The sequence below is a fragment of the Parastagonospora nodorum genome, assembly GCF_000146915.1.
Source record: "Parastagonospora nodorum SN15 chromosome Unknown scaffold_9, whole genome shotgun sequence".
NCBI lineage: Eukaryota > Fungi > Ascomycota > Dothideomycetes > Pleosporales > Phaeosphaeriaceae > Parastagonospora > Parastagonospora nodorum.
The window spans coordinates 1,192,453-1,219,714 of NW_001884557.1; the positions used below are offsets into that span (position 1 = coordinate 1,192,453).

The following is a 27,262-nucleotide window of genomic DNA, read 5'->3' on the forward strand; positions in this document are numbered from 1 at the left end:
CAAAGCTCCTTAGCCTGGCAAAAGGACCAGTTCCCTTGATTGGAAACAAGACAGTCACACCCCAAAACGCCTCTCGATGCCGAATACCATTAACTCCACCCAATGCAAACCATTTCTCATGCCTAGACTTCAAACCCCCAAGCCCCATTCAGCTGCCACGGCCCCTTGACCTCAATCGTCTTCTTCTCCGCATCATGAGTACCAAGCTTACCGGCCTCCTGCTGGCCCAGGATAAGCACATGGTCGACAGTAAGGCTCTCGCCGCTCTGCGCCGCGTACCCAAAGCTGCCGGTGGCGCCGAACTTGCCGTTCTCGTATGAGAATTTGACCTCACTGGTGCCCTGCTGGTCGATGCTCTCGCCGTCATCGAGGTACAGAGAGCCGTAAGCCTTGCCCTCTGCGTTAGGCGCAACCATGAAAGTGAAGGCCTCCTTGCGAAGGGCCTTGGTGGTGTTCGCAGAATTGGCGCGGTGCGGGATGATGCTTCCACCGCGGATGTGGATCGGGATGTCGGTGTATGTGAGGTTAGAGACAGTGACGTTTGCGCCTTGTCCATCGACCTTGGCGTGCGTCCAGTAGTCGTAGAACGTGTCCTTGGGGAGGTAGTATGTCACAGTATCACTGTAGTCTTCAGTAACGGGCGAGATCAACAGGCTGTCACCGAAGAACCACTGGTCCTGGATACCGAACGTCTTGTCATCTTCAGGGTACAGGAAGAAGAGAGGGTTGATCATCGGGGTGCCATCCGTGGCCTGCTTCTGTAGCGCCGTATAGATGTAATCAATGAGCCTGTAGCGCGTGTTGATGGCCTTCTTACCCGCCTCGGCGACAATGGGCCACTGGTAGAATTCCTGTTGAATGGTTGAGAGCTCGGCGTGATTGCGGTAGAAGGGCTGGAAGGCGCCCAAAAGCGCCCAGCGAGCGCACATGTACTGATCTGCGTTGCCGTTGAAGCCGCACACGTCGGAACCGACCATAGGCATGTTGTGCATGCTGACAAAGGCGAGCATTTGACGGATCGACAAACGGTAATGCTCCCAGGATGAGTAGTTGTCCCCGAACCAGTGGGTAGCTTTGCGGCCGGTGCCAGCGAAGGTGGAGCGGGTGACGACCAAGGGTCGGAGACCGGGACGTCGCTTCACCATGGAGTCGTGAGTGACGTGAGACATCGTGTGGCCGTAGTAATTGTGTGTGTCGTATTGCCAGCTACCATCGTGGTTTGAGGTGTTTGTGTAGATTGTGTAACTTGCAAGATCGCCGCGGTGGTTGTTGATTCGATACTTGGGGTTAAGGAGGTCGCGGTCTGGCAGACCCTTGGGTGTTGAATCGTCATTGGTTGCGCGAGTTGCAACCGCACCAGCCTTGCCACTGTGGACCTTGCGGCCCTCGACACTGCGTGCCTTGACAGTTGAATTATTGGAGCCAGGTTGGAAAGACGCAGGGAAGCCGGGAATCGGGCGGCCGGTATTAGGACGCGGCGCATTAGTCGGCTTCGGGGGTGTACCGTCGTTGACAACTTGCTCACGGGGTTTGCAGTCGATACCACCGCAAAAGTTTGACGCCTCATTCATGTCGACCCAAATGCCATCGAGGTCGATACCAGTGTCCTTGTCAAAGGTGGCCTCGATCTCGTCGGTCCACCACTGTGGCGTGTTAGGCGCAAGCCAGTCAGGCCAGACCACAACACCGGGCCACTGAATGCCGAGAATATTTGAGCCATCGGCCGCCTTCAAGAATACATCCTGTTCGACACCTTTCTGGTGGGGCGGGTAGTTGTCGACAGCATGAATGGCAGGATCGAGGATAAGCACGTACCGCTGGTCACGCTCATGGAGAGTGGTGACAAGCTCACGCATTTTAGAAAGTGGGAAACGTTCTGGGTCAGTCGTGAAATCTTCGCGCAAGTTCATGTAATCGATGTCTGTCCACATGACCTTGTATTATCGTTAGTGAAGACAGACGAAATTGCGAGAAAAGTACTCACTTCAAGTGGGATGCCAGCAGTTGAGTAGTTGCCAACGACTTCAGCAACCATATTCACGTCCCAATAGCCGTACTTGCACTGGTGAAAGCCAAAAGCCCAATAGGGATACATTTGTGAGTGACCAACGACGTCTGCATACTGCTGGGATACCTCAGTAGGTGACTTTCCGCCCAGGAAGTAAAGGTCGATGATGCCGCCGATGGTGTTGTACTCGAGATACTGAGTGCCTGTGCCGTTGTTTTGGCCCAGGTCGATGTTCATGGGGCTCGAATTGAGTAGGAAGACGCCATGAGTACCCTTGTCACCGCGATGGTCGAAGTATACGGGGTGAGTGCCGTAGAGATTAGCATTGTTAGGGAGATTGGGCGACTCAGAGTTGTATAGGATACGCTGGTAGTTCTTGCTGAAGCGGAAGGAGTCACTATGCTCGCCGAGTCCGTAGATGTTTGGGTCGCTGGGCAGATTGGTGCGCAGGCGGACGTACTGCTTCTCGAAGATAAGTGGCACAGCAGAGGTGTTGAAGAGGACCTCTCCATTATCTTTGCGCTTGACGGTGAAAGAGAAAGGGCTCTCCACCATATCGAACTCGAGAGCAACATTGGATCCAGAGGCGGGAACCTGGTCGTTGTTGGGGCGTGGCAGGACTTCTTCATGGACCTGGAAGACTTGAACAGCTGCGTCAAAGATCTTGACGTGGAGACGCTTGTCTATGAAGTGTTAGTCAAGCTTGACACTAGTTTGAAGTCGCGGGATGGAAGATAGTAGCATACCGGTCTGGTATTCTACAACCAACTTGAGGTCCTTGATGTCATCACTGTAGACGTTGCAGGCTGTACCAGCTAGAGTAAGGTCCGCGGTGAGACCCGATTCCGTCCTGGAGACATTCGACGCAGCGTAGCCAGGGCAGCTATTCGGATCCGCATCGCGAGCCTGGAGTGCGCTGGGAGATTCTTGGGGCGTTGGGGCTGCAGCAATCAGCCCTGCGCCTGCGGCAATCGCAAGGAGCAGCTGGTTGAACATGGTGACTCGAGGATTTTCTTGTCGAGTGTGCCCGAGATAGTCGTTGTAATTGCGAGGCGCCTCCCGCAATTTTATACCTGAGGGGCGGTGCTAGCGGCGCTTCCCGCAGTGAGTGAAGGTGTGTGCGTGATACCCCAGCAATACCCCAGTACTTCCCCAGTAATATCGGCACCGATGTCAATACTGATCCACCTTGATCCACAATCTGCCCCTCTAGTCTGCTCGCGCGTAGGGCACATGTTCCTTCGGGTAGAAGTAGTCACTCCTGGAGCGTAACCTCGACGGCAAGACGCTGTAGCCGTTTGGCGTAAGAGATTGGCAGGGGTAGTTGTTTGCCCGTCAAATCGCAGAGTGGCTTGCAGCAAGGACTGCGGGAAGAGTAATAATAGTGAAAAGCCAATCGCGGGTTCCCGACACGCCCAGCTGTAGATCTGTGGAGAAAGACAATGTACCTATGGCATGTTGTTGAACCCTGAGTGCACCATGGTAACCTCTGCCTACCTAAAAGGTACAAGATCCGGGGTAGCTAGGAAAGAGCGGTGCCATGAGTACTCCTTACCCCATTGTGAGCACGCGATCGTCTTGAAACATGTCAGGGCTGCCATGTCGCGTGGTCATACGCGAAGTCGACTCCATGCTGGGCAATAACTAGAAGACTCGGCGTCGTTAATCAACAACCTCAAAGCGCTATCCATCGCTTGCTGAAATCGGTGAAAACAGCTGGCCTCCTTTCCAAGACATCGTGAGATGTGGACGTGATGGAAGAAGCGATCACCCGCCCGTGTAAGGGGCTCGTGCATGTTGGCGGCGCTAAGCTTTTGTTAGCACGATGCGGTACTTTATCGTCACCTGCTCCCAGTGGTCTCACAGTGTCAACCGCAATTTCACGCGTCCCGGGCTTCGAAAGTTGACGCCCAGGAAACCTAATATTGGGAGGCTCACATGTAACGTTCCGGGCCATGCAGCAGCCCTTCACACGACATCCTGAGAACGTGGCCCCCTTTGACAGCAAATCAGTACTACGTCACGCTCACCACTAGCTAGCTGTTGAGCTGGCTGTTCTAATCGCTGGAAGCACTGCCCTGAAGAAGTCCGCTGATAGAGGCGGTTGATGCTCCTTCAATACCTACCTATGGTAGGTGAGATGGTGGCGATGCAGCGGCCCTTATTAGGCTCGCATTTGCGAACGTGAGACCACTGCAGAGACCATCCCAACGCAATCAACAGATTTAATGAGGAGAAGAAAAGCTATTTCCTGGGTCTTAGGTGGCAAAGTGGCAGGGCTGGGTCAAGAAGATGTAGACATAGCCATCTCGTGGTGGGTGAAGCTCACATGCTTGTCCGCTTCTAAGAAACCCAAGCGCGACGTCATCGGCCCGACGCGCGACGCCACTTGAGATAGCCGCATCTCTCTGATCATACACAAGGCAATCTTGGCCGCCTTACGACGATTCACGCTTATTTGCACCATCGCTTTCTTCTTGCACTTCATACTGGTGTCGCTGTACTTACCGAAAACAATAATGCCTCGCCGCAGCGGTACCTCATCGCTGTCGACCGATGGCACGACAGGTACCGCAACCACGACCAAATTACCAGACAAGGTGCAATGGCCGTCCACATTTACAGATGGTCTACCGTTACCCAAGATCATGGTTTTTGACCTCGATTACACGCTCTGGCCATTCTGGGTAGACACACACGTTACAGGGCCAGTCAAGGCGGTAGAAGGAGGCTTGAAGGTCAAAGACAGATATGGCGAGGGCTACGGCTTTTACGCTGATGTTGGAGGAATTCTGGAAGCAGTAATTACTCGGCTTAATTCTAGAGAGAGAGAGAGAGAGAGCATGTATCTAACGCACCCCAGCTCAAATCCAAATCCATCCTCATCGCTGCCGCATCACGAACATCCGCCCCAGATCTTGGTCGCGAACTGCTCAAACTCCTCAAGATACCGAACTCCATTGGCTCATCAGGCCGCGCAATAGATTACTTTGACCACTTGCAGATATATCCTGGGAGTAAAACGACGCACTTCACGCGCATACATAGGGACAGTGGCATCGAGTACGACGAGATGTTGTTCTTCGATGATGAGAGTCGGAATAAGAATGTGGAGACTCTTGGTGTCACGATGTGGTTGGTCAAAGATGGAGTTACGAGGAAGGAGATTGACGATGGTGTGAGGAGTTGGAGGACAAGGACGGGACGGACGAAAGCGTAGGTCCAGCACAACCATGGAAAGGCGAAGAGACTTTGGGCTTGCTAAAGAACTCGTGGAACACGTGATGGAGCGTGGACAGACCACTGCAAGAAATGAAAGAATAGGCAGGGGAACGCTGAATTTATAACGAAGGCATCTCCGTGCTGGCCAAACAACCGCATAGTCGTACGCCACCTTTGAGCATTGCAGTACTCTCCTCCATGTTACCGATCACGACTGATTCTTCAAACGATGTATAGCTGACTATACTACAAAGGCACAGCAGCGCCATCTCCACGTAAATCACTTCCACCACTCCAGACCAAAACACCATCATCTTCGTGTCGCCTGATGATCTGACCTCGACCGAACATGCCGCGTCCGAACCCATCCAGCTGCTGAACGCTGTGTCCCAGCGCGCGTAGCTCTTCAACGACCTTGGAGTCCATGCCTTCTTCCAAATAAATGGTGGCATCAGTCATCGTCCCGTCCGCGCTAGGCATACCTCCGCCGATGCAGAAACGCGGCGAGTCCAGCGCAGCTTGCGGGTTCAGCTTGAAGACTTCTTGATTCAGTAGGACTTGCACGTGACCTTGTGGTTGCATGAAGCCGCCCATGACACCGTATACGGAATGCAGACTACTGTCGTTGATGTAAGTGGTCAGAGCAGGGATGATGGTGTGGTAAGGTCGCTTCCGCGGCGCAAGGACGTTGGGATGATCCTTCACCAGACTGAAGTTTGCTCCACGGTTCTGCAGCGTGAAGCCACAGCCTTTGGGAATGATGCTTGTACCAAAGCCTCCGTAGTTGCTGTTGATGAAAGAAATCGCGTTGCCTTCGGAGTCGGAACAGCAGAAGTAGACGGTGTCGCTTTGCAAATGTGCTGGCGAGCCGTGGACTGGTGAGGAAATCACTTTCTTTGGGTCGAACAGCTTTGCGCGCTCAGCGAGGTACTTTTCTGAGATGAGTTCTGCCGATGGGACTTTGACTTCATTTGGGTCTGTGACGAACCAATGCGCGTCTGCAAAGGCGATGCGCAGAGCCTCAATTACAACGTGGAGGTATTGAGTGGTATTGTGGTCCTTGTGGTTCCATCTTGGGATAGTTCCTTGCTTCTCCAACTCCTGAATAATGCCGAGCGCCATCAGTGCAACAATGCCCTGGCCGTTAGGCGGGTGCTCCCATAGCTCGATTCCACCGACAGGGCTGTCGCCTACACCCTGACCCGTGTACTTGAGCGAAATCGGCTCCACAGACTCAGAACCAGTTTCAGCGTGGTGCTTTAGATCGTCCAAAGTAAGATAGCCTCCAAGGTCGGAGACAACTTTTACGAGCTGCTCCGCTACCTCGCCTTCGTAGAAACCTTTCTTGCCATGTTTGGCAAGTAGCTTGAAAGTGTTTGCGATTGTGGGATTCTTCATGATTTCACCAGCCTTTGGCGCTCTGTATCCGCCCTTTGTGGATGAGTCTTTCTTGAGCATTTCATGGCCATTGGGCGATGCTTCTTTGAGTTGATTTTCGCTCTCTGCCCACTTCACATGTGTTAGTATCCGAGAGTCCTAGACAGAGATATGAACGACTTACGAATGTAGCAGATAGCTCAGATACTGGAAAGCCCTTTTCGGCCAACTCAATGGCTGGAGCGAGCACATCTTCCAAAGTGACCTTGCCGCTTCCAAAGCGTTCAACCGTGTCCACCCATCCCGCTGCTGCGCCAGGAACAGTAGCCGCATGGACACTTTGCATGGGAATGTGACCGACCTCGCCGTCTTTAATCTTGAGATCCTTCCTAATCTTCTCAAGAGTAACCTGCCCGCCAGAACGTCCAGACCCATTCAAGGCGGAGACCTTCTTTGTCTTGGCATCGTAGTAGAGACAGAACATATCACCGCCAATACCTGTCGAGCCCGGCTCGGTCACATTGATGGCCGCTGCCGCAGCTATAGCCGCATCCTGTTCAGTATGAGTAGAGAGTCGACATTGAGATGAATTACGTCATACCGCAGCATTACCACCTTTCCTCAGGATCTCAATTCCAGCAGAGGTCGCAAGAGGTTGCGTACTTGATACAATGCCCTTGGTACTGTGCACCACGGACCGTCGGCTGGGAAAGTGGGCGAACTGGGGCTCAGGGTGGGGGTAAACGTTGGAACTCGGCATGGTTGGCTTCGACTCCGAGTCGTGGTGTGTCTTAGCTCTTTTGCTGCGTCGGGGTGTCATATGTCTTTGCGACTAAGATGTACTCCAGAAGTGCTACCCATGGAGTATGAAGAAGCGTACTCATTCATAACCATGATGGACGGCTATCCCCGGAGATGGTGGTGCCGTTCGGATTGCCGATTTCGGCTGCTGTACTAGGCACTTCGGCGTAGCTGCTTGCGATTGCTGGGGTAGACATGACGTCGCATGCGGATCGAGATATGGCCTATCAGGAAGGTGACTACAGACTTCGCTGTGTAATGGAAATTGATGCAAACCTCCATTGAACGTCTCAAGATCTGAGAGAAGCACGAGTCACGTGCAGCGCGATGTTCCGCGCTTGCGGAATTTCGGAAAGCGCGTCGGAGCTGTTGCGGATTTCTGTCAAGCTTCAACCACACTACAACAATGATAACAGCCTCATGGGTATGCCGCAGCTGTCTATCGCGTGTTGGAAGACCCTTGGTCAGACGTCAGCTACGTTTCCAATCTAGTGGTGAGCTGCTTTATTTCGCGCATCATGTAAAAGGCTAACAGACAAGCTTCCAATCCTGAATTAGTACCAGCAGCTCTCCTCAGTAGAGCTCGCGATATTTCTCTTGAGCATAAACAGCTCACCGACAAACTTGCGGATGGATTCGACACACGTGCGGCAAAGAAGTTGGGCGAATATAGCCCAATAGTAAATGCTTTGGGTCAATGGGACAAGGCCAATGAGGTGAGCATCAGAGCGTGCATTTACTCACAGTAACATGAAATGTACTGATGTTGACCGAGTCTGTGACAGAGCTCACATCGCTGATTCACGACCCTACAACCGACCCCGAATTACGCTCGCTCGCTGCCGATGATCTCGGAGAATCACGAACACAACTCGCCAATGCATCGCAGAGTCTGATCACTTCCCTTGTGCCAGTGCACCCGTTTGCGCACTTGCCATGCATTCTGGAGATACGTCCTGGAGCGGGCGGGTCAGAGGCAGCTATCTTCGCTGGTGACCTGTTCCGTATGTACCAAACATTTTGCAATCGCAGTGGCTTTCGGACGAGCTTGTTGAAATATGAGAACGTCAACGGGACAACAGAAGCTGGAGTACCGCTCTCCGAAGCTATCTTTGAAATAGAGAATGCCGATGCATATGGCGTTTTCAGATGTGAGGCAGGCATACACAGAGTTCAACGGGTTCCAGCGACTGAGACCAAAGGACGGACACATACCAGTGCAGCATCGGTTCATGTGCTACCTAGTCTACAAGAAAACTCCGAAGCTCAGGAAGATTTCGAAAATCCTGAGAGCGACTACTACATCGACCAAAAGGAAATCAAGCTCGAAGTCATGAGAGCAAGCGGTGCGGGTGGTCAGCATGTCAACAAGACAGAATCTGCTGTGCGCCTGACCCACATACCGACCAACACGGTAGTTTCTATGCAAGATTCTAGGTCACAGCACAAGAATAAAGAGAGTGCTTGGTCGCTCATGCGCTCGCGAATCGCCCAATTGAGACGCGAGAAGAGGGAAGAAGAGATGGTCAATCTACGAAGGAGCGTTGTTGGCGTGGCGAAGATGGGCCGCGGAGACAAAGTTCGCACCTACAACTGGGGTCAACAACGAGTCACGGACCATCGAAGCGGCATCACTGTGCACGATCTAGACGATGTGATGGGAGGAGGCCAGACGCTCGAGAAAGTCATGGAGAGTGTTCGTGGTTGGCTCATGGAGCGAGATGTCGAAGCTTTGATCGCCGAGGAGAGCCAGAAGAAGTGATCGGTCACGACTTCTGAGCTCGCCAGGCATCCTCAACGTATTGGCATACATAGCGCCCACCGTTTTTCTCGACGGAAAGTTACAGGACAGCATGATCTTGCATTTGAATCACCAGATGACTATACCATGTCACTTTACCGTCAAATCCCTTCTTCGAATCACTGCTCTCACTAGTTGTCTTGATTAGACTCGATCAGTGTGGTAGCGATTTACACGATTGTACAGCAATTCCAAAAGTCCTAGGCACAATGCGCTGGTCTAAAGTTTCCCTTACGGACTGATGTTTACAAGAAGGCTTGTGCGAGCTCACAGAGTGTCTAGATCGAGACTTGAAAAGTCACGGCTACCTGCTGCCATGATTTGTGGGTCCGAACCAGGAGACTACGAGTCCTTTCCCGCGATAGCACCGAAAATGCACTCACATAGATCTATGATAGCTGTGGCTAAGACGCCATATCAAGGACCCTAAAGAAGCCGAAACAGATGCACTACTTGAAGATCTGGGGATGGACTCCTGTGGATAATATGAGTAGCTTGGCAATTGTTCAAACCTCAAGAGCAAAGGCAGCCACCAAATGCCAAGGCAGCCTTCAGCCAGGGTGGCGGACTCTGCAAAATCCTGTACCTATTCCAGGACCCATGTTGCGGGGTTTCGCAATAAATTTACCGAACATTGCCAGGTCTGGTTTTGTTGTTTAGCTGTGTCGATTTCACCGAGTCAGTTTGACAAAATCCCAAGCTGCTCACCAGGCGAACGAAAACCACAAAGTCATAATGCGCCACATATTCCCCGCACAACCAAGAGACTTCCCCGGATTTCCTGGGGTATTTGTGGGGCGATACTTGGCCACCCGTGTCTGAAAGCGTGCTGAATGCTCGACTAGCAACGCCATGTGTTGGGATCTAGATCTGCAAGAGTACGTCGTCCGGGTTGTGGAGGCACATCGATACATGCCACCAAGATATAGCATGGTCATGGGTCCCGGTCTGCTATCTTCTGCACAGACGGTCCAACCTTGATATTGCTTCTGACACCCAGACTGCTAAACTGGAAGTTCTTAGTGCATAATGGCTACAAACACAACGACGACCGACTATGCCCACGAGAAGCAAGAGGTTCAATATGTCGAACATGTGGACGAGTCACCTACCGATTCGTCGCATGAGCTACAGAAGGAGCGAACCTTGGAAGGCATTGACATGACCAATTCATATGCTGTCAAAGGTGACGACTCAGATGGCAAGGTTGAGTGGAGCATACGAAGTATCTTCGCCGCGATCTTTCTCGCCGCCCTCTACACAGGTACCCAACCGACCAAATTCAACTCTTGTCATACATGCTAAAGTATAGTAGGCTCTCAGGTTATTCTTTACTTCACTGGAGGCTCACTCGGATTCATCGAAGAGGATCTTGGTCTCTCTCGAGGATCCGCATGGCTTCCAACGGCCAACATTCTCGCCATCGCCGCGGCTTGTCCATACGCTGGCTATCTACAAGATCTGTTCGGCAAACGCTACATTGCCCTTTTCGGCTCGTTGTGCATTTGCATTGGATGTGCCCTTGTTGGCTCTGGCCACAATTTTGCTCAACTGATTGTTGGCATGGCCCTTTCTGGTGTGGGAGCTGCCATTGGAGAGTTGACTGGACTCGCTGGGTAGGCCAGAAATCTGTCCAAGTGTGATACTTGACTCGACTGACCACTAATAGGCTCGCCGAAGTCGTACCTGTGAAGTTTCGAGGCTATTCGCTTGCCTTGGTGACCGCATTTGTTCTTCCATTTTGCCCGTACCTTCTTTACGTCGAACTGTGGTCTCATCGTGACCTGACTGTTGGCTGGCGTTGGGGACCATGGTGTGCGCTCATCTTCAACGGCATCGTAGGCTTGGGCTTGCTGTTCACATATTTCCCGCATAATCACACGCGCACTGAAGGTTTCTCTCGCATCGCGATTATCAAACGCATCGATTTCATCGGAGGTATTCTGTCCATCACTGGCTTGGACTCTATTGTAAGATATTAGTCCGGGAGACAACAAATCATAGCTTCGCTAATAGTATGTAGCCTCGTATCCCTCCAGTCAGGTGGCTACACTCACCCATGGGCATCCGGCTACGTTCTTGGCACGATGCTTTCAGGTCTCGCACTCATCGTCGCCTGGGTCGTCTATGAGTGGAAGTTCGCCCGCCATCCCATGGTGCCGGGAGAGCTCTTCAAAGGCCAGCGCATCGTTGGTCTCGCATACGTTGTTGCATTCGCAGCAGGCATGAACTTCTTCAGCATCCTCAACTTCTTCCCGATCACCTTCACTAGCGTCTACGATCCCGATCCAGTCAAAATCGGTGTCAGAGGACTTGGCCCCTGCTTTCACAACCGCATTAGGAGCGATCGGATTCAATGCTGCATTGTCTTTCTTTCCGAAACATACACGCGAGGTCCTCCTCCTCGCCGTACTGATTATGACTGGGTTCGCGGGATCTCTCGCGGTCATGAATCCCGATAATGAAAAGCTTGTCGTCGCGCTAGGATCTATGGCCTCTTTTGGTGTCGGTGGTGTGCTCGTCCCTGCTGCTACGGTCGCTATGCTGGTCTGCCCTGATGCGCTCATCACTACTGCCGCCGCCATGTCGCTGTCCATTCGTACAGTCGGTGGATCGATTGGATACTCCATCTATTACAACATTTTTGCCACCAAGCTCGAAAAGAATCTACCTGCTTATGTCGCTGAGTACGCAATCAAGGCCGGCCTGCCATTGACTTCGGTAACACAGTTTGTCACCACGTTCTTGACAGATCCCGAGGCATTGGCGACGAGTAACATTCCTGGTGTTACACCAGCAGTCATCGCGGGCGCGGCAAAGGGTACACAGTGGGCCTATAGTCAGAGTTTGAAATATGTTTGGGTGAGTCGATTGTGTATTTGATGTTCAGAACGACCGCCTGACAAGAGCTAGTTTACTTCTATTGCATTTGGTAGCATCGCGATCATCTGCACGATTCTGCTGCCCAGCACGAAGAAGTACCAGACTAATCGTGTCGCTGTGCAGATCAGCTAGACGTGGTGTGAAGTGTGCACTGTTCGGATGACGTTCCTGTTAGGTACCATCACTAGGCGTCAGCAAAACTCCTTCCCACCTTTTCCTAACGAGAAGAGGTGAAGAAGTAGCCTGTACATATTCAAAGGTTTCTAGTAGAATTAGGTACAGCATCTTGCAGCTGCGTATATATACAGGATAATCTAGGCTTACAATAAGTATACTTCTAAAAACTATTAGCTTGTGGTGTGTAGGTGCGGAGCGGGCACGAATTTTGCCGCTGCCTGGTGCCATGACTTAAAGGCCGTCGAGTTTGCAGCTTGAACCCGCCAATCTTTGGTCTCACAACAATGAGAAGCATATTGCGATCAGACCAATCCAATTCATCATGACGCGGCAACTCAATCTCCTTGTACCTTGTCACTTTCTGTGCTACTTTTGAACTGCCCACGTACCTTGGACAGCATCATGGGTAAAGCTGCCCGACTCCTAATTTGACACGGGAAAATCTTCTACAGTGCGTCATATCTTAGTTCAAGGATGATGCTGATCGCAAGAAACAAGTAGATTAGACTCTGGTACTTAGATATAGCGCGCACAGACCCGTGTTAGTATCGTAGATCGCATACTCAAAATATGACTCCCTAAGCGAACTTCTGGTCTGAACCACGCTTGTGGCGTTTGTCAGGTCAGCCACATTCTGGAGCCAGGTCACGCCCCTGTTGATCTGTTTTGCTATGTTTGCACCACAAAATGGAGCCATGATGACTATAGGGCAGATAAACACCTGTGTACTTTATAGTGCTATCAGCAGCTGCAACTCAAATCTTTTGAGACATTCCATGGTGTATCTTGCAGTGGAAGTCTATACCAATCGAGAGAAATCTACCGTGAGGAATTTGGTGTCTGCGGGAAGTTTTATTGATCGATGACGCTAAAGCGAGTTTACAAGCCTGTAAATAGGAAAATCCTACCTTTTCTAGCGTTAGATCGACAGCCACTGATTCTCAAGAGCAGGTGTGTAGGTTCAAACTTCCCGTATTTACATCGCTTCGCCGACCATGTCACGACCGTGATCAGCAATTTCAGCAAAGTATAAGATCAGTGCATTGAGCACTGTATCCTACAGAGCACTCCTCTTAATATCTCCCACACTTCTACTTTACCCAAGGAACTTTCATCATGTATAGAAGCATTTTTCCGTTTCTGTTGGTTACTCTCGCGGTTGCAGCTCCCACATATCCAGACCTTGATCTCTTTCCAAAGTGCAAGGCTACCAATGATCCAGTCTACTATGCAGCACAACATCTCAAAGGCAATCCCAATGGCCTCAAGTACTGCTTAGAAAAGATTTTGAAAGTAACTCCTATCACACGCACGGTCGTTATTGGAGCTACTAAGACTGCCATGACCACAAATACTGCTGAAAACTTGGTTACTGTCACGGGAGGCGAATTGGGAGGAACCGTAACAGTCACGGCGGCTCCTGTCTCAGTCTCTGAGACAGAAACAATGTGAGTGGTAGCGCTCTCTTAACTACCTCTGACTACTAGGTCTCGAGAAACTTTACTGGAGGGCAGCCAAGTTTCGATAAGCGGCCAAGCTGACTTTTCCCAAAGCACCCAGACTACTACGACATCAAGTGACGTCTGCCCTGCACCAACCGTTGCACCTGTCAAAAGGTTTCTCAAGGGCAACCACGGCGATTGCCCTAATGCGCCTATCCTTGGCTTTGCATGCGAGCTACTCAGCTACGCCTGTAATTGCTTGACGATTCCGGCACCAACAGTTACGTCGACGGTCACCAGCACAAATGCTATCACTGCCACTGTAACTCAAACCATCGACGTCACGACTGCTGTAAGTCAGCAATGTCCGAATCTCCTAGCGTCATTCACTGACTTTGATAGATCCCGACAATCGTTACCGAAACCCCAACTATCACCGGAACCGAGACCGTCACTTCCACAGTTACGACCTGTGTCGCTCCAGCTCGGCCGACCGCCAATACTTGCAGCCCAGCTACCACGTGCGGCAACGTCAACTTTTGCACTGGCAGCGACACGTGTATCTGCTTGATGGGCTCAGCTGGCATCAGCGCATGCGGTAACATCGCCCTGGATCAAGGCTGTGGAGCGCAGCAACCGTGCACTGTCGATACCGACTGTGGACCCACCGATATTTGTATTACAGCCTGCTGCGATACAAAAATCTGTTATGCTACGTCCGGGTGTGCAAATTTAGTGGCTCCAAGCAGGCTGTTCAGGAAGGAGGCGCAGGCGGGCGGACAGAGGGAGCTTCCTCCGTCCTTCCGTCCCCAAGGCGATCAGGGCATTTAAAGTGCTCGATCTCTGTTGAGACGCATGTGCGAGTTGTTTGATCAATTATAGCATGTGCCTATCGATAATTAATACCACATCCATATGTCCTTACCATATATACACCCAAGACATGGGCTGAAAAAAAGAAGAATCAGCATCGAAACGATGAGGGTACTTGCGTCTGATATAGCTATAAGAAGAACCTGTGGAACTTTGTAACACCGCTGAAAACCTCATATCATCTTGGTCTCATGTTTCTCGTATCGCAAATGCGATGTCATATCGACGTACAAGCGGAGGGTCGAATATTTGAATGTTCAGTTCGAGATGGAGGGTATCGGTCAAACTACGACTGGGGCTTTACATATTGCTACACACAAATTCTTTTTACGAGAAAGACTGCACGCCAGGAATGTTTCGAGAGTTCAGAAATTGGGTCGCTGCATCTTTCATCTTAGCACGTTATCACAGATGCAGTAGATCTCTATAACCAACCGTCGTGTCCATACAGCAGTGGATGCAGCAAGGCAGAGAGCGCACAGGGGACATTTGAGTTTGCGGAACATCGATCGATTAATGGCTGCTAGCCTGTCCATCGCGTTTCAGACACTCAGCAAAGCCGCAATTGCCGTTCGTCTTTGTTTATGTCTATTGTGAGCGACTTGCTCAAATAACCACAATCTCCATGCCATGCTTCTTAATCGAGCTCATGCTCGTCAAGCACATCTTGACTTTATATACACCTTGAACTTCCCACGTTGACTTGAGTCGTGAAATAACCGTCAAGTCATGGCTGGAGAAGTATTGATTACACTGCGCCCATTTCGAATGAGCTCAGAAGCCTGTATAAAGAATGAATTGATGCGTAGGACAGTTGGCCGAAGCATGAGCAATGCTGCAGAATCTCCAGTGCTCTCAAGCCGCTGGATGGCTTGCTGGAAGGTTTCCAATAATCGATAGGCTGTCTCAACATCATGTGGTTCTGTTGCGAGCAGAAACAAATGTATGAGGAAGTTGCCACACAATATGAATTGTGATCGAGCGTCTGCGCTGTTTAGCGGTCGGATTAATAGCAGTGGCTAACTCACGTCGACCCCAGAATCCTTTAATCTCCTCATCGCTGATAGAATTTACAAAGAGTACAAACAGCTCAAACTCTGAGAGCGCGGCTGACTGCCACCGGCGAAGGTTGGAACCAGGTGTAGTTTTTGCCTCCCTCGTTGCAGGATACATGAGGCCCCGAAACAAGAGTACTTGAGTAGCGTAATACGAGAGATGAAGGGAACCTTTTGATCGTTAGACTAGACCATGTGATTGGTGTGAGTGTATTGCCGTTTTGGGGAAGAGCTCCAGCCGCTAGGCATGCCGGCACGAGGCAACGCCAGTCCTTCAACTGCTCCCGCACTGGAATGAGCTGACTTCGGGACTGTATTGTTGCTTTCACAGAACCAAAGGGTCGTTAGCGAAAACTTGATGGCTTATATGACTTAACATACCAGCTACAGTCTAAGATACTACGTAAATGCCGAGAGATGCTGACCATCTCCAGAAACCGGGCTCCATCAGACACCCGAAAAGTCCTATCAGTGAAGTCTACCATGTGTTGTAAGTCGCTGGGTACATCTTCGTCAAATCGAAGATCGTCTAAATTAGGAGGTAGCGTTGTAAATGTGTCGTTGCCAATGTGCGGAGGATTTCCATGGCAGACTGATGACCAGCAGTCAGTCAAGAAGGACGCCCACCACAGCTTCCTCCGTAAACTCTTCTCCCATGGGGAAATATGCCATTGTGCAGATTCCTGATGAAGGCCTATCATTTGGGCGCAAGCGGCGACCTGAGCAGCCATAATCCAAGTGTATGGTGTTTCCACACTATCTATATCAGGTGGCATCATGTGCATTAGTAGGATTGAGGCTTGCAACCTTGAGAGGTTTGGCGCCTCAAGCTCTCTTCGGAGAGACTCTTGAGCATGGTCGACAATCTCATCTTGGGAGAAAGGGCACGGGTTTACGAGGGACGAATCTCGATTCCAGAAGACACAAGCCAACGCGTAGACGGCACCTCGGAGGGAAGCTGAAATTGTATCCTTGGCAGTGGCGTACTGTCTCAGGAAACGACATTTAGAGATGATGGGCAAGGTGGAATGAACGTGACGAAAGTAAAGGCGAACAAGAGCTGGACCATGCGGCCATACAATATTCTCAATAGCCTCAGCTGCTGCGTGCTTCGCAGCGTTCCTGTGGGTGGGGAACTCGTCATGGAGCAGCAAGAAATGAACAGGGTGCTCATCAGGGTCTGACCCGCCTTCGAAGACTTGAAGTAAGTCGGCATCAATCCCATCACGCTCACTCACAAGAACAGAACGGAAGGCGTCAATGAAGTAGGGGTCTTGTTCGGAGGCTAGGCCCATGGAATGCGCCGTTGTGCCCGGGTTATCCTCGAGAGTGTAAACAGAATCTGTCGGGGTGTGGAAAGCAGGGATGTCCAGGTTGGGGGGCGCCACTATCTCTCCGCCACAGGAGGTTGACTGGTCCAAGAGGCTATCACGGGCAACGACTACAGGAGCGAATCTTTGACCGAGGTCCTGAGACAATTGACTCGAAGCTGCAGGGCTTGGCATTACAGGCTCTTCTGTGACAATCGAACTTTGGGCTTCAGCTTGAGATTGGCATATCAATCCTTTCCTCTTGCAAAAGAGACCTGCGTCATGTGTCACCACTTAAGAATCACCAAGCGCATGTCGAACCAGCAGCACTCACACGGCGGCTCGATCGTGATGATACAAGCAGTTTTGCGCTTTCGGCATACATCACATGGGCGATTCTTTCGGCTGCGGTGTTGCCTTGCCCTCCCGAAGTTGCTCTGGATGGTGAATTTGCGGGGAAGGCCAGAAGCTCCAGTAGTTTCCATTGTGATAGCTCAAAGTTCTCCGCGCGCTAGTACTGAAGGGCAGGGAGAGAGCAAAATCACAAATGAGAGGAGAGAATAAACAGCAAACCGGGGAACTGACTTGGCCGATGGTTATTGACTTGGCCGATGGCTCGTGCACAATCGATTCCGACATTTTTCAATCAAATGGCACCCCGCTAGTCAGGATCTCATTTTGTCGCCTAAAGTGCCCGAACTCATTTGTTGAGGAGTTGCTTCGCACTGAGGTTACATTCAGATCACACCTATAGATAATGACATGTAAAACATAATGTGATTAAAAGTATCTAACTAACAAGAAGTCGTTCGTAATTTACGCTATCTCGTATTGAAGGGGTGATGCCCTTAGTTCCGATGATCCGCTAAAAAGCAGCCTTCGCCGAGTCATGTTGTTCCGAAACACCTTCATCACAGTTCTCTGGCATCTGACCCATAGTCACCTGCCAACGGCCATCATACAGCCGTTGCAGCTCATGAGCAGAGAGACTGCTCTTGACAAAATTATCCAACTTCTTATCGGGTACAGCCCAATGGAGCAGGAAGTACACCAATGCGCTGGACAAGAATCCGTAGAGGTAGTTCATATAGTACAGTTCGACCGCGCCGTCACTGACAATGATTGATAGGTTCAAAGCGGCTATAAAACCAGGAAGGCAAGGCAAGGCACCAACGACCCACTCGATACAAAGTTAGTATGCTTTTCTTAAAGTCGAAGGTGTTGGATACTCACCGCGAGAGGAGCACGCCAATTGATCCCCTTAGTGTACCAGTAGACACTGCTGCTATCGCCAATGTAGAGGTCATCGACGTTGACTTTGGATCTGCCGACAAAGACATAATGGCTAGCCATGATGCCCGTCATGGGGGCAAGGAAGACACTATAGCCGGAGAGGACAGTCAAGAAAGTTGTAGCCGTGTTCACAAGGCGCCAAGGATTGACGACCGGACTCAGAATAGCAATAATGTATGCACATCGGCGGAGGTTGATGTACTTCGGAAAGACAGATGCCAAATCCAAACCTCCGGAGAGCGCATTGCCTGGAAGGTTGCTTCCCAATTGAGATATAGCCAAGGCGAGTCCAGCAAAAAACACTGCAGCTCTTGTTCCCGCGCTGTTATTGGTAACAAGCAAGCGAATGAACAGGGTGGGCGGATTCCAGATAGGTTCGCCCAGACGGTTTTGTGTGGCTGCGGTAACGAGGATGCCGATCACGGAGGCGAAGATGCTGTACATAGGGAAGGCCAAAGCCTGTCCCCAGATGGCATGGCTAGAGCGCGCAGCGAACCTAGCGTAGTCATTCTGATTGAGTATACCCGCCGCAATGGAACCGATGGTTGACATGATGCCGTATATCATCAGCCAGGTGGTGCTATAGGGCGATCCGGATACCGGGATTGAGGTGTCAGAGTTGAGAGTATTGCCGAAGCCCTCAGGTCCCATGGTAGCCAGAGCCCAGATCAACAAGACCATGAAGAATGTCAGAGTGATCGTGCTAGTAACGTAGAAGAACTTCTGGATACGATGAACCCGGATGAGTAAGGCTGGCAGACTGATCAAGCAGAAGATGAAATATGACATAAATTGGGCGGTTGTCATGCCCGTCTCGGTAGGGATCTTGTTCGGGATGTTTTGCTCAAGATTGGGGTCCCAAGAGAGCAGCATGAGATAGATGCATTCTCCACCGACCCATGACTGGAAGCCGTACCTGTCGGGTCGTAAGTGATTGTATTTGAACTTTGGAAGATGTGACCGACCAGACTATGGCTATCTGAGCTGTTGTTCCGCAAAGATTAAGATGTGAGACTTACCAAATGCAAGGAAGATACGATTCCATACGACAAACTGCGAACCCCATATCCCCCAAACGGCTCGAGAGAAAACCGGAAAGCCAACTGCTTCAGTCAGCGTTCGTCCATGTGCTATTGGACGACGGCGTACTGTGATAGTACGCTCCAGCAAGAGAGCTGAGGAGCAGGGCGGCGGTCGCGAGCGTGTTGCCAACAACTATGGCTGCGGAGCAGTCAGTACAGCTTACAGATCGATATACAGCAGTGAGGTTACGGCACCTATGATTGCCTGCCACCAAGTTAGGCCCAGAGGTATAAGCGCGCTGCCGGTTAGATATGTAGCAATATTGCAATTGATCAGTAGCCCTGTGGAATTTTCAGTTCATTACCATACTTGAAGGGATGTGTTGTTGTACAGAAATTGTTGTAAGTAAAAAATGTCCAGGTGCGCCGCTCTAGCGTGACTGGCCGGACATCCTCGTTCTTGGAGAGCTGTCAGAATCATCACGAATGCAGAGGAGTTGCATACCATACCCACCAGCGCGACCCCTCTGGCAACTCAACTCGCTTGCGCAGGGTCGAGAATATCATTGTGAAGTGGTTTTGACGTGCAAAGTAGGGAAAATATGATTTCTCCACAGCCGAATTCGCCTTACTCCTCTGAGAGACGGACAGTCGACGTCTTTAAAGGTGTCGTCTTCCAGCCACATTACCTTCGAGGGACAATTATCTCGAGATTGGCATCAGCTGGATTAGGCCTTATCTTCTCAGCCCCTGTATTGCTTATCTCTATGCTAACCTTGGACATGACTGTAACGATCAATCCCCGCTCGGCCAACTTTGCGTCGGCCAACTTCCTCGGCGAACTTGTAACTTACGTCGGCCAACTACACTCAGGTACTGATGCGAGTTGTTGAGGAGCGCGCGAACTCAGCGAACTTTCGACAAATACAAAGATGCATCGGGTTCTCAAACTTTGAGAACCCCGCCAGATACAACGCCCCCGTTCTATTCATCTTTTCCGCGACAGCATGTCTCTATACCGCATCGGCGTTGACGTTGGCGGCACTAACACAGATGCGGCAATCTTAGACCTTAGAGCCTTGAATGACCATGGTCGTGGCGTGCTTGCTTCCCACAAGGCTTCGACCACAAGAGATATCACCAGCGGCGTCGAATCCGCAATCCGAGTTGTTCTCCAAGATTCAAAAGTCGAGCAGAATCGCGTATTAAGCGTCACCATTGGAACCACGCACTTCATCAACGCCCTCGTCGAGGCCGATGCGAGGAGGTTAGATCGAGTTGCCGTAGTACGACTTTGCGGCCCTTTCACTCGCCAAATACCTCCTTTTTCTGACTTTCCCGTTGGACTCCGCAGCATCCTAGATGGAGGAGTGTACTATCTTGACGGAGGTCTTGAAATCGACGGCCGAGAAATCGCGCCCTTGAACCCTGCGCAGGTTCGAACAGCCGCTCGAGACATTCTCGCATCCGGCATAAAAGTCGTTGCATTAATTGGTGTCTTTTCCCCACTTGATCATGGAGGTTTACACGAGGAAGAATGCAAGAAGATCTTCTACACAGAAGCTCCGGAGTTGCAGGTGACCTGCTCTCATGATATTGGACCCACTGGATTTCTGGAGCGAGAAAATGCAACGATTCTTAATACCGCTATCCTTCGAACTAGTCGCCGGGTCAAGCGAGGTTTCAAGCGCGCCATGGCGCGTCTTCATCTCTCGTGTCCCCTCTATCTATCACAAAATGATGGCACTCTACTCGATGCAGACTCTGCGGCGGACTTTCCCGTCAAGACATTCGCAAGTGGACCAACAAACAGCATGACAGGTGCTGCTTTCCTTGCCGGGCTGGATTGTAATACGCGTGCAGCTGCAGATGACTCGATCGAACCTCAAATCATCGTTGTCGACATTGGAGGAACAACTACTGATGTTTGCGCCCTGTCGCCATCTGGCTTCCCCCGGCAAGCTCCTGGGTTCGTTGAAGTTGCTGGCGTTCGAACTGCCTTCTCTATGCCGGAAGTGGTGTCCATCGGCTTGGGTGGCGGCAGCAAAGTCTATGTCGATCGTCAAAGCGAGATAGTTACAATCGGCCCTGCTTCAGTTGGTCATCACATCAGGCAGGAGGCCAAAGTTTTTGGTGGCCAAACCCTAACGTCAAGTGACATTGTCGTTGCCTTAGGGAAGGCGCGTCTAGGAGATGCTGCTCTAGTCAAAGACGTCCTAAGCCCGGATCTCCTGGAGAGTGCCCGCAAGCAGTTGAAAAGAATGCTCGAGGGCATCATTGAGCAAATGAAGGTCTCGGATGCCCCTGTACATGTCTTGCTCGTGGGAGGTGGCGCCTTGCTTGTCACCGAGAATCTTGATGGGGTAGACAAATGCGTTCAGCCCATCCACCAAGGTGCGGCTAATGCGGTGGGCGCAGCCATTGCTAAGATCTCCGGCGAGGTTGATGTGGTCGAGATCCCTGGGGGCCGATCGGAAAAGGAAATTATTGAATCAGTCTGTGAAAAGGCTGTTGGCCTGGCTGTCCAGCGAGGCGCTTCACGGGAAGACGTGCAAATTGTTGAAGTCAACAAGATGCCTTTGCAATATATGCCTAATGGTGCCGTACGCATCCAGATCCGAGCAACTGGACCCCTTGCCACCCCCAATGATTTCACTCCGCTTCCTTCGCCGCCCCTATCTTGCGAGGACGAGTTTGAGGTAGAAGAGGGCGAGAAAGTTGGTGTTCCCAGTGCCCTCGATCCTACATACAAGCCAGTCCTACACGTAGACCTTGATGCATACCGACCACAAGTCCAGCAAGGTATCTGGTACGTATCAGAAGTTGACCTAGAATTGATCGCAACTGGGTGCGGTGTACTCGGGACTGAAGGTGGTGGCCCGACCCATCACGAGTATCTCAAAAGCTTGCATGCGCTACGAACTGGCGGTGACAAGAAGATGAGAATCATTTCTCCAGAATCGCTGAACGATGACGATATTCTCTGCTTCGGTTCATGGTATGGTAGTTCGAGTGTGATCAATGAGCGTATTGCTGGTGGAAACGAGATCGCGGCTGGAATTAACGCCGTCAACAAGGTCGTTGGTAACGAGTCGTTTGACGGCCTATTCATTGACGAGATGTAAGTCTTGTTTCCGGAATAAAAATCAATGTGAAATTACTGACGAATCTAGTGGAGGCGGAAATGGTCTGAGTGCCTTTCCCACTGGCGTTCACTTCGATGTACCCATCGTGGATGGCGATGCTATGGGAAGAGCGTTTCCCACCATGTACCATGGCAAGTCACGCACACAGGTCATCTATTTCAGACTAATGATGATCTTCTCTAGCCACTTTCAGCGTGTATGGCCATGCGCTGAGTCCCTGCGTGCTTTCCGATGCACGCGGCAACACTTCCGTAGTTATGGTGAGCAAATTCAATTCCAGTGCAAATCCAAGGGCTTTTCTTAATTCAAATAGCATACCGACACTCCTTCAAGGCTAGAGAAACTTCTCAGAAGCGCTGCGATTGAGCTCGGGCTCGGTTGCGCCGTCTGTGCAAACCCTCTTCCAGGATCAGTGATCAAGTCTTACGGCGTTCCCAACACTCTGTCCCTCGCCTGGTACCTTGGTCGAGCTGTCCATAATGCGCGAAAAAACAAGACAGCCTACGTAGATGCCATCGTAAGTTCTCCTCTCTCGTATTCATTATGGAAGTAAGGCTACCTGTTGACAGTTCAACATTTGTGCTGGAAAGCTTCTGTACTCTGGAAAGGTGATTGACGTCCGTCGACACGTCGGTGGTGGCTATACCATGGGTTCCGTAACCATTGCTCCCTTCAGCGACTCCGAACGTGATTCGACGGCCGTCCCAACCCAGTCATATATCTCCAATGATAGGTTTATGATCATTCCCTTCCAAAATGAGTACTTATACGCCGCTCTGAGGGACTCCGAGGGATCTGAAGAGTCACAGGAGATTATATGTACTGTTCCCGATCTCATTTCGATTTTGGGCCAGGATGGCGAGGGAATCGGGTCCCAGGACCTTCGATACGGACTCCGTGTCAATGTAATCGCGCTGCCAGCGCATCCGCTCTGGAAGACTGAACAGGGCATTAAAGTTGGAGGCCCGGAGGGTTTTGGGCTGAATGTCCCAGTTCTCAGCATCGATAACCAATTTACAGAGGCACAGAGTGTCATTAAGGACTTTGGGAAGTAGTGCGCCATCCGCACCTACAACAGATTGCAATGCAACCCAGCTATTCTACTTCTATAAAAGTCCTCAACTTTACCATTGGTTCGCGGTCACGTGTAGAATTCCAGAGCTTAATCCCACGTGGATGAGAGCTTCAGACGAGATGGCATAAGTAGGTTCAAATTGGGAGTCCAAGATCAAAAGTACAACGATACTACAGTTAGGTCTGCACAGATCATTCACTCCATATAAGCTGCGGGCTGTTGCACATGCACCGTGGGCATTTCTTTACTCCGCCAATAGCGAACCTAGACCCTCCAGCTTCGAGATTTTACCAGCCAAATCCTCTGCTGAGATAGCAGAGTATGATGCGGTCGCCTATGGGCACGTTGGTTAGTCTGCACGAGTTGAGGGGTGCATTCACCGGTGAAGAAAGCGGGGTACTCAACCAAGGAAACTGCAACAAGTCGTCTCGCTTGCAATTACTGGCCGATTCACCCTCTTCATTCCGCTTCACATTACTAGATCATGCAAAGTAATCTCGTGTAACCTCAGGTATCATTTGTGTTCGTGCCCACAACGCGCACGAGCCTGATGCCTTGTAATCATGCAGCTGCCTGCGTACGTGTATCCATAGAAGTTGGAAAGCATGGCGTGACGATGATCAACTACATAACCCCTCTTTCAGCCTTCTCCCTCTCGCAGTAGACCATTCCGCCTTGCTTCCTATCACTGTCGAGGCAATGCTACATTTCTGTATCTCTCCGATGCTCAAGGAAGCTGTTGAGCTCAGAATCGACGAGCTAGGCCGCGCAAAAGATGCCTTCATACGTCACTACCAGTCCAATGCTACTTCGGCGGCGAATGATAACACTATCGTGAGGGCTAAGAAACTGCTCGAGGAAATCACCACACTCAACCCGGAGCTCGATAACGATGATGATTTGGACATCATGGCTCGTTATATAAACCAAGCCTCAACCAACCATGTTATCTCAGAGTCGAAAGTACTCAAGTTCGAACAGCAGCTCCGGGGAAAGCTTAGCAAGCATCAGAATCGTCTGGAGGTATCTACGCTACACTGTCAGCTGCTGAGAGAAGCCTTAAACACAGGATATACCGATATCTCGGCTTTCGATAAGCCTGAAAGCGTCGACCTGGAAGATGACTTCGAAGTCGTCGAACAAGAGTTAGATGAGGTGTTGGAGAGGTTCGAGAAGGAGACATTTGCTGCCAGAGATACAAATACCGAGGAAGTGAAGGCTTACCTTTCTGATCTTCTCGATGACGGAGGAGACTTGTCAAAATTCGAAGAGCTTCGGGATGAATTGCAAACATTCGAAACAGAACTCCAGACAGATGGCTTGGAGATGGACCAGGACTTCCTGATGTGGTGTATCTTGGACATTCTCAAGAACGGTATCATCAGTGAGGAGAGGAAGAAGACACTTGAAGGCTACTTGCAGTCGCCGATAGCACTGCGCGAGCTTGTGTCGGTTCTGAATATCAAGCCTGTTCGTAATTTTGCTTACAAGGACACCGAGAAAGGGCTACCCGTCACGGCATTGCAGAATGCGGATGGCCATTACTCCATCGTCGTCGAAGAGGGGGTCATTGACTCGCTCTTCTTACGAGCACTGGGCATGCGTTGGGCTATGAAGCTCAAAAGCTGCCTTAACCAGTTCAAACGCTACAGTTCAGCATTCATGTCTCCGAATCTATCCGAGGGGGAAATAGACAAGCGCTCATACTTTCTCGATCGAGACCCTGGCGAGATTCCGACAGTAAATGCCCCATGCTCCATCTGGCCACCGAACTTTCCACCTGTTCCTATGCCGCCACCGCCCATGGACATGGGCATGGGAATGCCCCCTCCACCTCCTCCTCCACCTCCTGCCGCCATGGTTGTACCTTCTAAGAAGAGATACAAGAGCATGAAGAACCAGCTGTGCTATCCACCTCCACCTCCACCATCTCACTGTGGAAGTATAGCATATAGGAGGCATGCCAATTACACCCAACAGTACTTCATGTCGCGTCTACCAACCGAGATCGGAAGCACTCCAAATGTCAAGCCCGCAGAGGAAGTCCAGGCAGGCCTAATCAAAACACTTGCAGTGGAAAGAAGGATTCGGAAAGGGCTTGACGGCCAGGCCCATGCAGGCTCCGCTCACTTCAAGTCGTTGGCGTCCTTGCTTCCACACCAAACCATCCTGACCGTGCTCGAGTTCCTAGGTTTTAGTCAATCGTCCCTAGATTTATTCGGGAGCTTCCTGTCTGCCAAACTCAACATTGGTCCTGCGGTTCGCGGAGCTCCAGATCGTGTCCTACCACGTGCTCGCGGCGTACCTGATGGCCATGCTCTTGAGTTGGTCTTCACGGAGGCAGTCATGTTCTTCCTTGAGTTGGCTTTGAGCAAGAAGACAACCTCTGTTCTGTACAGGCTCAAAGACAGTTGCTACTTCGTGGGCAACGACGAAGAGTACAAGCTATACCAGTACGAGGTCAGGACTTTTGCCAAAATAATGGGCCTAGAGGTTGAAATGGAAGAAACGCAATCGATAGGCCTTTTGAGCCTCGATACAGGGATCGAAACTGACAAGGTCGTCACTTACGCCCATCGTATCAAGAAGCAACTACAGGGTTGTAACAGTGTGCTCGAATGGGTTGGTCTCTGGAATAACACAATTGGCACGTACGCTGCGCACTTATTTGGTCCTCTGGCGAATGTGTTCGGCAAGGCTCATCAGGAAGAAGTGAAGGAGACATACAATGTCATCTACGACATCATCTTCAATGGAGGCAGCCTGACTGCTCACGTTGAGAGTCTCCTAGCCACATCCGGCCTTACCAACCCACCCGTTTCAATCGACGCACTCGTCTACCTCCCCCAAGCCTACGGTGGCCTCGGTGTGAAGAACCCATTCATCACGCTAGGTCTCGCCCAACATCTCCCCGATGACCCCAACGCCGATCTCATAACCTACCTCGAAGACGAAGACTTGTACTACAAACGCGCTGCCGAGAACTACGCTCTCTTCGATGCCAATGTGTACGCCCGCAAACTCAACTACATCTTCAACAACGACAAGGCGCGCATGGATGCGGCAGTGGGTCCAGGTCGCGATCTGAACATCTTCATGACGAAGGAAGAACTCGTGGCAAATCGTGAGAAGACTACCTATCCCAATCTACTCACTCCCCCTGGGTACCCGTACGTGTTCACGTCGACAAAACTGCCGTCACTCTACGACGTGTACCGTGACATGCTGTCGGAGCCAAAGGACGAGATGCCCGAGAGCGAAAAGATCACGGACGAGGTTACACGACTGGAGGACAAGGGTGACATGGAGTCCTGGCGCAGCTTGAGCGCCGAGGATAAATGGGTGTTGCAGTTGTATGGTGACGAGTGTTTCGAGAAGTTTGGCGGGTTGGAGATTTGGATCGGGGAGCATGTGCCGCAGGAAGTGTTGAAGTTGGTTAGGGGTGTGGCTTGGGAGGACGACGATGGCAGTAGCGATACGACGGAGCCGTGATGGAGCTAGACTTCGAGTGAGAGGAGGGTAATTTGTTCTCGGTGGAGGGTATGTTTTCTTGTACGCTGTAATGTGGCCACGTTCGTGCGATTAATGAAAGCGATTCCATTGTCATTGGGATGACTGCTGCGCGCCGGTGAGGCATAATAGTGGCTGTGCACTTGTGAATCATCAGCAAACATACGCAAGTGGTAAGTTCAATGTGGTGGATGGATTTGGCCTGGCTTGCCGATAATTCTGTAACAATTCGCGGATTCCAATCCAAGGTACCTTGCACATATATAG

The 27,262-nt window shown here is 51.0% G+C and overlaps 10 protein-coding genes across 10 annotated transcripts; 6 read left to right on the forward strand and 4 right to left on the reverse strand.

The window, feature by feature from the left end:
- Positions 1 to 122: 122 nt before the first annotated feature.
- SNOG_06620 (hypothetical protein) lies at positions 123 to 3,004 on the reverse strand (the record flags this gene model as incomplete). Its single annotated transcript, XM_001796934.1, has 3 exons — positions 123 to 1,921; positions 1,981 to 2,691; positions 2,755 to 3,004. 3 exons carry the CDS (start codon positions 3,002 to 3,004, stop codon positions 123 to 125), a joined length of 2,760 nt encoding a protein of 919 aa, XP_001796986.1.
- Positions 3,005 to 4,527: 1,523 nt separating this feature from the next.
- SNOG_06621 (hypothetical protein) lies at positions 4,528 to 5,228 on the forward strand (the record flags this gene model as incomplete). Its single annotated transcript, XM_001796935.1, has 2 exons — positions 4,528 to 4,809; positions 4,872 to 5,228. The coding sequence occupies 2 exons, from the start codon at positions 4,528 to 4,530 to the stop codon at positions 5,226 to 5,228; spliced, it is 639 nt and encodes a 212-aa protein (XP_001796987.1).
- Positions 5,229 to 5,476: 248 nt separating this feature from the next.
- Positions 5,477 to 7,489, reverse strand: SNOG_06623 (hypothetical protein; the record flags this gene model as incomplete). Its single annotated transcript, XM_001796936.1, has 3 exons — positions 7,209 to 7,489; positions 6,792 to 7,160; positions 5,477 to 6,739 (listed from the first exon to the last, which is right to left on the reverse strand). Exons 1-3 carry the CDS (start codon positions 7,425 to 7,427, stop codon positions 5,477 to 5,479), a joined length of 1,851 nt encoding a protein of 616 aa, XP_001796988.1. The 5' UTR covers positions 7,428 to 7,489.
- A 682-nt stretch (positions 7,490 to 8,171) lies between these two features.
- SNOG_06624 (hypothetical protein) lies at positions 8,172 to 9,170 on the forward strand (the record flags this gene model as incomplete). The annotated part of the gene is made up of 2 exons (XM_001796937.1): positions 8,172 to 8,559; positions 8,674 to 9,170. The coding sequence occupies 2 exons, from the start codon at positions 8,172 to 8,174 to the stop codon at positions 9,168 to 9,170; spliced, it is 885 nt and encodes a 294-aa protein (XP_001796989.1).
- A 1,068-nt stretch (positions 9,171 to 10,238) lies between these two features.
- SNOG_06625 (hypothetical protein) lies at positions 10,239 to 12,224 on the forward strand (the record flags this gene model as incomplete). The annotated part of the gene is made up of 6 exons (XM_001796938.1): positions 10,239 to 10,473; positions 10,522 to 10,825; positions 10,879 to 11,179; positions 11,249 to 11,512; positions 11,604 to 12,071; positions 12,123 to 12,224. 6 exons carry the CDS (start codon positions 10,239 to 10,241, stop codon positions 12,222 to 12,224), a joined length of 1,674 nt encoding a protein of 557 aa, XP_001796990.1.
- Positions 12,225 to 13,385: 1,161 nt separating this feature from the next.
- On the forward strand, positions 13,386 to 14,542 carry SNOG_06626 (hypothetical protein; the record flags this gene model as incomplete). The annotated part of the gene is made up of 3 exons (XM_001796939.1): positions 13,386 to 13,717; positions 13,847 to 14,063; positions 14,114 to 14,542. The coding sequence occupies 3 exons, from the start codon at positions 13,386 to 13,388 to the stop codon at positions 14,540 to 14,542; spliced, it is 978 nt and encodes a 325-aa protein (XP_001796991.1).
- A 541-nt stretch (positions 14,543 to 15,083) lies between these two features.
- On the reverse strand, positions 15,084 to 17,434 carry SNOG_06627 (hypothetical protein; the record flags this gene model as incomplete). The annotated part of the gene is made up of 3 exons (XM_001796940.1): positions 15,084 to 15,810; positions 16,021 to 17,224; positions 17,284 to 17,434. The coding sequence occupies 3 exons, from the start codon at positions 17,432 to 17,434 to the stop codon at positions 15,675 to 15,677; spliced, it is 1,491 nt and encodes a 496-aa protein (XP_001796992.1). The 3' UTR covers positions 15,084 to 15,674.
- A 380-nt stretch (positions 17,435 to 17,814) lies between these two features.
- On the reverse strand, positions 17,815 to 19,115 carry SNOG_06628 (hypothetical protein; the record flags this gene model as incomplete). Its single annotated transcript, XM_001796941.1, has 2 exons — positions 17,815 to 18,089; positions 18,179 to 19,115. The coding sequence occupies 2 exons, from the start codon at positions 19,113 to 19,115 to the stop codon at positions 17,815 to 17,817; spliced, it is 1,212 nt and encodes a 403-aa protein (XP_001796993.1).
- A 1,156-nt stretch (positions 19,116 to 20,271) lies between these two features.
- Positions 20,272 to 23,465, forward strand: SNOG_06629 (hypothetical protein; the record flags this gene model as incomplete). Its single annotated transcript, XM_001796942.1, has 4 exons — positions 20,272 to 20,531; positions 20,619 to 22,385; positions 22,438 to 22,606; positions 22,980 to 23,465. 4 exons carry the CDS (start codon positions 20,272 to 20,274, stop codon positions 23,463 to 23,465), a joined length of 2,682 nt encoding a protein of 893 aa, XP_001796994.1.
- Positions 23,466 to 24,184: 719 nt separating this feature from the next.
- On the forward strand, positions 24,185 to 26,977 carry SNOG_06630 (hypothetical protein; the record flags this gene model as incomplete). The annotated part of the gene is made up of 1 exon (XM_001796943.1): positions 24,185 to 26,977. One exon carries the CDS (start codon positions 24,185 to 24,187, stop codon positions 26,975 to 26,977), a length of 2,793 nt encoding a protein of 930 aa, XP_001796995.1.
- Between the last annotated feature and the right edge of the window lie 285 nt (positions 26,978 to 27,262).